Genomic DNA, 8,242 nt, shown 5'->3' with positions numbered 1-8,242 from the left:
AGTTGAATTAGATTCTTTCTGAGACATCTTTTGGTTCTAGGTCTATGGACCTGGTTCTAGGTTCTAGGAGCTGGATTCAAGTCCTGATTCCATTTCATGTTAATCTGTTTGGGTAATTTACCTCAGTAATGCCCTAGGAAACTATAATTTACAGGGGATTGTGGATCTGAATTAGTGGAGAGAGTTTCCACATGGGATGTTTCCTACCCTCCAGCCAGTCTTCTTATTACAAGCTGAAGATAGGGGCATGACAGAGCTCTCCAGGTCCTCTAGATGTTGGCTTCTTCCCAGAGTCTTTCTCTCCCTCAGGGATCTGGAGAGAGTATGGAATAGTACATCTTCTCTAAGCTGGAAGCCAGAAGCCCAGGAGGAAGAGATCCCTCCTCTCTAGTTCTCACCAACTCCGCCTTCATGGGAGGAGAGCATCAAGCAATCATTCTCCACCATTTTGGAGAGTCCCATACGAAAAGACTTTGAAGCTTTGGGTGACTTTCCTCCCCTGAGCCAAAACTTTTTGCAATCCCTTGAAAAGATCAGCTGGAGCTAGTGGTTAATTAGTGACAGAGCCAGGATTTAAATTCATTCAGTTGCTGAGACTTCCAAGGTTATTGCTCTTTTCACTACCCCATGTTGCCTGGTCCTGGCCAGAACCAAAACAAAACCAAACAACAACAAAAAAGGCAAGATGTACAAATCAATGACAGATTGAACAAGACAACATGCAAGCAGTTAATAAACATTTTTAAGCACTTACTAGGTGCCAGGTTCCAAGGTACTAAGTGCTGGGGATACAAAGAAAGGCTAAAGACAATCCATGCCCTTGAGAAGCTCACAGTCAAATGAGGGAGAGGATGTGTAAATAACTGTGTACCAACAAAAAACAGACAGGGTAAGTTTGAAATAACCAGGGGAAGGACACCAGCGGGTCAAAAAGCATTTAATAAGCGCTTCCTGTATGCCAGCAGGAGCTGGGGTGTATGGTAGGCTATAAGTATGGTAAGTCAGTGAAGGGAAAGCAGTGTATGGTTCTCTTCTTGCCCTAGTCTAGAGGAATAGTTGCTGACATTTATAGAGCACCTTAAGGTTTATGAAGCACTTTATAGACTTTATCTGATTTTGGCTTTTCAACACCCCTAGGAGGCAGGCAGAACAGGTATGATTATCTTTATTGTGGAGATCAATAAGAAGTTCAGAGAGGCTGCTGGCCCTGGGGTCAGAAGGCCTGGGATAAATTTTGCTTCTGATGCTGATTATGTAAGTGACTTTGGGCAAGGGTGTGACCTTAGGCAAGTCATTGGGACTCAGTCTCCCCATATGTAAAATGGGTGTGGTGGGGAGGGAGTGGTGGCGGGGTTGGAGCGGATGGACTCTGAGGTCCTCCCAGCTCTAGATCTGCGACATGCTCAAGGGCACACAGCTGGTGAGGCCACGGTTGGATCTGAACCCCGGACTTGTGATACCATGATTAATGTCCTTTGCACTAGGCTACGCCTCTGGGTTGCCTCTCTGGGGCGAAATGATTTAGCTAACGCCCCACGGGCCGGGTGTAGATGCGATGCTGGCCACCAGGCTGGGGGACCCTCTTTTCTGACACCCCATCCTGTTGGGGGACATATTTTGGATTTAGGCGCCTGGAGGGGCGGGGCTCCATGAAGCAGACCCTCCCATGGAAGGTTGGGGCGGGGGAAAGACTACAATTCCCAGCATGCCCCTCGAGGGAAGCCCTCCGCGATTGGTTGCCCGCTCGCGGGCGGCCAATAAGATGAAGCCTTGTTAGCGGGGAGCTCGCTGCGAAGACTGAGGGAGCCGGAGGGAACAGGGAGTCCCGAAGCGGGTTCTAGGGTTCTGTGGAAGAAACAGTTTGTCCGTGTTTGCTCCCCTTCGCCTCCAGAACCTCCCCGGGGATCTCTGTGCCGGGAGGGCGGGGATGGGGAGCACCGAGAGCACTCCCCGCAAGGTGTCCTTCGGGGTGGACGAGGAGGAGCGGGTGCGGGTGCTGCAGGGGATCCGGGTGAGTGCGGGGCCAGGCCGCGCCCGCCGCGCCGGCGGGAGGGGGCGGGGAAGGGGGAGGGGGCGGGGAATCCTCAGGCCGACTCTGGGAGCTGGCGAGCGGGAGGGACGCGGGCTGGCGAGTCCCCACCGGCCCCTCCCACCTGCCGGGCGGGGAAACTGAGGCCTAGAGGTGGGAAGGGACCTGTCCAAGGTCACATCGCCCCGGTGCTGAGGGGGCTGGGCCCCCCAGCGAGTGACGAGCAGAGCCTGGTTTTAAAACAAAACAAAACAAAAACCCACTTTTGTGTCTTTCAGTGAACAAAAGCCCACCTCTTCCTGCACCACCCCCATGAGAAAGAAAGAGAAATAAATAAAGCCTGTGTTTTGTTTTTTTAATGATTATATTTTATTTCCAGATCTTCATTCTCTCCCCTTTCCTCCCCAAATTGAGGATGCCAGAAAAAACAAACTGTTAAAAGTGTGTGTAGTCAAGCAAAACAGATTCCTACATTGGCCACTGCTCTCTCTTTGTGTACACACACATATGTTTGTATAAACACATGAAGAAACTGAGGCCCTATCTATGCCTTTTATATATATTTTATATATACACGTATTTTATATATAATATATATTTTATATATACACATATATTTTATATACAACATATTTTACAGAACATTTTATATATTATGTAAAATGTTATACATCTCACATGTTATATATGATACATTTTATGTATACACACATGCGTATGAGGAAACAGGCTGTATACACACACACGAGGAAAGAGGTCTGTATACAAGCATATGTACATACATATGGAAACCAAGGTCCACATATGTGTCTGTGTGTGTGTATATACACGTATGAAGACACTGAGGCCTGTCTGTATGTGTGTATACACACACACACACACACACACACACACAAATATGTGAGGAATGACTGAACAACAAGAAATCATACTGCTATCTATCTAGATTCTAGATAGATATGGCCAGTATAGGAATCTGTTTTTCTTAATACTATACATACGTGTATATATATGTATACACACATATAAATAAAATAAATATAAAACCTTGAGGCTATCACCTCACTATCAGGAGGTGGGTAGCATAAAACAAAACCTTTTTTCTTAAATATGTATAGTCAAGCAAAACTAATTTCCTTGTCTGCCTTGTCCAAAAAATATCTGTCTCAACCCATATCCTGAGTCTATCACTGCTTTATGAAGAGTTGGGTGGCATAAAACAAAGCTTTTGTAACTAATATGGATAGTCAAGCAAAATGCATCCGCCCCTCGTCCATGTCCAAAAAGTATGCCTTAGTCGGCACTCTGAGTCCATTCTCTGTCAGAAGGTGGGTAGCGTGCTTCACCCTAAGTCCTCTGCAGCCGTGCTTGGTCTTTGCAGTGACTGGTGTTCTTGAAAGTCTAAGTTGTTTGTCTTGATTGTGTTGTATAAATTGTTCTTCTGATCAGGCTCACTGCATCAGTTCATAGGACAGCAGTAATAATATAGTCATCCCTTGACATTGGCAGAGGTTGGGGGCACAGGACCCCCATGAATGTGAAAAACATTCCCATTTGTTGTTGTTTAGCCATCTTTTCAATTGCATACAACTTTTTGTTATCCCTTTTGGGGTTTTCTTGGTGAAGATACTGGAGTGGTTTGTCATTTCCTTCTCCAACTCATTCAATATATAAGGAAACTGAGGCAGAGGTAAATGACTTGCCCAGGGTCACACAACTAGTAGTAAATGTTTAAGGCCAGATCGGAACTCAGAAAGATGAGTCTTCCTATCTCCAGGCCTGATGGTCTATCTGCCCCCCATCTAGGCCCCAACCCAAACCTTTATTTTTAATAATTCTGACCATATTTAACACAAAAAAACAAGTAAAACGAAGCACTGCACCCACAAAAAATTGCAGTTTCTACTTGAGAGAGATTAGTATCTCACACAATATGCATGGTCTTTGCATCCCTCTGTACAGCTTCAGTAACTGCTTCACAGAAAAAATTCTTTCCAAGAAAAGCCCTAGATAGAGACATCACCGGGGGGAGAAAATCATGACTCTAGATGGCAGAGGGACAAAGAGAAGGTGTCTCCAAAGAGTGCATAGCCCATAATTCTTTGGCTCGCTGAAACTTTTAACAAAATCTCACTGTTAATGATAAGTTCATGTATATATACTTATAGTAATAAATTATAAAATAGATTAATATAATATTTATGCATTTATGACTTATTAAAGTTCTTTTCATTTTCTTTAAATATATATACTATATATATGTATATATATGCAAGTCATCTGTGATTTTCCGCAGTACACCACAGATCTCCAAAAATTCCCATTTAATTATCATTGGCCAACCCACAGATAGCCAAAATGATGAATGTAAAACCTATGAAGATGACTAGTTAGCATTTAATATAGTACTTTAAAGTTTGAAAAATGCTTTGCATAATTTATACAAACCTTTCTAGATTTCTCTGAAACCATTCCTTTCACCTTTTTTTTAAAAGCACGATCATATTCCATCACCTTCATATGCTCTGAATTATTCAGCCATTTCTCAATTGAGGGGCACTCCCTTAGTTCCAGGTCTTTATCATTACCAGCAGAGGCAGACTTTGAACCCAGGGCTCCTGACTCTTAAGTTAGAGGGAAAAGGTAGAGGCAGGGATGGGAAAGAGCCCTGGACCAGAAGGCGGGAGACTTGGGTTTCCAATCCTGTTTCTGTCACCAGTGGTCTGGGTAATTTTGGGTAGGTCAGATTCTGTCTACGGGCCTATAGAATTCGTGTGTCTGAGGCCTTGTCCTCCTCCGAGCTCTCTGTCAGTATGTTGCCTGCCCTTTGGGGGCTTTGTTACCTTTTCACTGAGAGGTTGTGTGGTGTGATGGATAGAACAGTGGTTGGAGTCAGTCGGGCCTGGGTTGGACTTCTCCCGGAGATGATATCTGTGACAAAACATTTAACCTCTCAGACTGTTTTCTAATTTGCAAAATGGAGATAGTTACAACACCTACTTTGCAAGGTTGTTTGAGGAATCAAGTGAGATAATAAGTATACAGTGCTTTGAAAATATTGAAGCATTATATAAATTTCAGCTGTTATTATTTATAGGTAGATGGGGGTTTAGAAAACTTTCTAGGCTAGGGGTTCTTAACCTTTGTGTCATGGACCCCTTTCATAGTCTGGTGAAGCCTAGGGACTCCTCAGAATCATTTTTTAAAATATATAAACGTATAGGATTAAAAAAGGAAACCAATTACCGAAGTATAGTTGTAACATTTTTTAAAAAAGAACAGGTTCACAGACTTAAGATTAAGAACCCCTGTTCTAGACCAACCCCTTTATTTTCACAAAGGAGAAAATCCTAAGTCTAGAGACATTAACCATGAGACAAATGGCCACCTAGCTTCTGTTTGAAGACATCTTTGGTGCACTGTCCAATATGGGGGTCACAGAGAGAGAGCTCTAACAACTGGGTGGATCAGAAAAGGCTCCCCTTGAAGGTGGCATATGAGTTGAAATTTGAAGGAAGCTCAGGATTCCAAGAGGTTGAAGTGAGGAGGATGGCCTTTCCAGGCAGGGGAAGCAGCAAGTGCAAAGTCAGAGGAGCAAGAAGGAACTTGAAGTTGGAAGAACAGCAAGTGAGCCAGCCTGGCCAGAACACAGAGGGCGTAAAGGGGAATCCTGGTGCAGTAAGCTTGCAAATGTCAACTGTAGCCAGATTGTGAGAGGCTTTATATGCCAAATACAGAGAGGAATTTGATTTTTATCTTAGAAGCTCTGGGGAAATGCTGATGATGCTGTTGGAGGTGGGGTATATGGCATTGTCAGACCTATTTTAGGAGCAATACGTTGGCAGTTCCGTGGTTAATGGGTTGGAGAGGGGAGAGGCTGAAAGGTTAAGAGTCCAATTAGGAGATGTTAATCTAGCCACCGAGTTAATAAATGTTTCTTAAGGCCTACTATGTGCCAGGCACTGTACTAGGTCCTGGAGATACAAGGAAAGGCAAAAGACAGTCTCTGTTCTCAAGGGACTCAGTCTAATGAGGGAGACAAAATACAAACAATTACGTGAAAGTCAAGACACAAATATATCTGTACATATATATGATATAGGATAAGTTAGAGATAATCAGTAGAGGGAAGGCACTAGAATTAGGGGTATTGGGAAAGGGTTCTTGTAAAAGATGAGATTTTAGGTAGGATCTGAAGGAAGCCAGGCAGGAGGCAGAGATGAGGAGGAAGACATTCCAGGCATGGGAACAGCCAGTGAAAATGCTCATAAGAAGTGACGTGTACTTGAACTAGGGTAGTAGATTTGTGAATGTAGAAAGGGAGATCTGTTAGAGAAAGATGTTCTGGAGGTAGAATTATTAAGAATTGGCCATTGATTAGGTAGGGGAAAGGAAGAAGCCAAAGATAACTGAGGTTGTGAACCTGGCTGATTGGGAGGGTGAGGGAGAAGCAGGTAAAATGGTGGGCTCTCTTTTGGACATGTTGAGTTTGAGGTGTGACCATCTGGCTAGAGATGTGGGACTGGACCCTTAAGGGAAAGACTAGGGCTAGATGTATAAATCTGGGAGTTATCTGCATAGAGATAATAATTGAGCCCATGGGAGTTATAAAATCACCAAGAGAGCATATATGAAAACTGAAGAGAGTCTAGGACAGTCTTTTGGACAGCTCTAATTGTTAGGAAGTTTTTATTTTATTACATAGAGTTAGAGAGTTGCCTCTCTGCAACTTTTACCCTTCTTCCTGGTTCTGCCCTCTGGGGCTGAGTGATGCAGGCGATCCCTTTGTCATAAGGCAGCTCATCAGATACTTGAAGACAGCTATGGTTTCTGTGTAAGTCTCCTCTCCCCCAGGCTAAAAGTCCTTCTTTCCTTCAACCACTGATTGCAAGTCCTGTCATTATCTCAGTTGCTTTCCTTTGGCTGAGATCTTGCTTGTTAACATCCTTATTAAAATAGGGCTCCCAGAACTGAGCACGGTCTCTGTGTCGCTTGACTAGGGCAGAGTGTAGAGGAATTTTTATCTCCCTCATCCAAGGCATTAGGCCTGGTTGCTCGCCACCCTGCTGATTTCCACATTCAGCTTGCGATCCAATAGAACCTCAAATCTTTTCCACAAAAACTGTCGTCTAGTCCTTGTTCTCTCTGAGAGACATCTTGGTGGAGACACAGCCGTGGGGCTGGGGTTAGGAGAACCTTCCTCCAGTGCTCAGCTGAATTATTTGCGCAAGTCTTGGAACCTTTTGGAACCTCAGTTTCCTCGTCTCTAAAATGATGATAGTAATACCTGTAGTACCTACCTCTTAGTGTTGTTGTGAGACTCAAATGGGATAATGTGCCCCATTATTGATTTACTAATCATAAAATTGCTGTAGAGATGTCAGCTATTATGTCAGTTACATCTGTCCGATCTTTTATTCGTTCAGTTCAATGAATTTATTCAGTTGATTTTTAAAAATCCAAGTGTAGGAATATTACATTATCCTTATAATTATTAGATTTGACCCATTGTTCTAGGTTTAAATTTGGTTAGCATGTCATTTCACCCTTCAGTTTGTTGCTACAGATTTTAGATAACACAGGACTAAGGACAGATCCCTGGGACACTGTCATAAATCTAGAGTTGGAAGGACTTAAGAGGTCATCTGGTTCAGCCTTCTCATTTATAGATGACAAAACTGAGGCACAGAATGGTTAAGGGAGTTGGCCAAGGTCTCACATGTGGAAGAACTAGGATTCGAATCCAAATCCATCATTCTGTTGACTACTGTACCACATTGTTTGAATTGTGGAAACTTTTTGGATCCAGTCTTTCAATCATTTCCAGATTCATCTCGTTGTACTTTGTCTGTCCTGCATTTCTCCATCTTGTCCACAAAGACAGCTAGAGAAATTTTGTTAAATGCTTTTGAAAATCAAGCATACTAAGTCTTTGGCATTGGCCAAATCTACCAGGCTAGTAACCGTATCAAAAGAGAAAATACGGTTAATCTCATATACCTGGTCATGATGAAGTGATGCTGTCTCCTAGTGTTCACTACTTCCCTTTCCAAGTGTTCACAAACCGTCCTTTTAGTAATACATTCTTGAATTTTGCCAGGAAAAGTCTGAAGACTGTTTTACATCTTGAATATGAGGACCACATTTTCCCATTGTCTCCCATTCTTCATGGGTTTTTGGAGGTTGCTGACAGCAGCTCAGCAGTCAGATCTG

The 8,242-nt window shown here is 43.3% G+C and overlaps 1 protein-coding gene across 1 annotated transcript in view; it reads left to right on the top strand.

Moving 5' to 3' along the window:
• The first annotated feature begins 1,738 nt into the window (after nt 1-1,738).
• Nucleotides 1,739-8,242, top strand: part of CHCHD6 (coiled-coil-helix-coiled-coil-helix domain containing 6) — a 319,284-nt gene continuing 312,780 nt past the window's right edge. Inside the window, exon 1 of the mRNA XM_036738734.1 lies at nt 1,739-2,011. Coding sequence (XP_036594629.1) covers nt 1,928-2,011 — 84 coding nt within the window. The 5' untranslated portion in view covers nt 1,739-1,927. The remainder of the gene's footprint in view (nt 2,012-8,242) is intronic.

Source organism: Trichosurus vulpecula, chromosome 9 (genome assembly GCF_011100635.1).
Source record: "Trichosurus vulpecula isolate mTriVul1 chromosome 9, mTriVul1.pri, whole genome shotgun sequence".
NCBI classification, from domain to species: Eukaryota; Metazoa; Chordata; class Mammalia; order Diprotodontia; family Phalangeridae; genus Trichosurus; species Trichosurus vulpecula.
The sequence above is the reverse complement of the archived record's forward strand: the minus strand, read 5'-3'. Positions and strand labels throughout refer to the sequence as shown.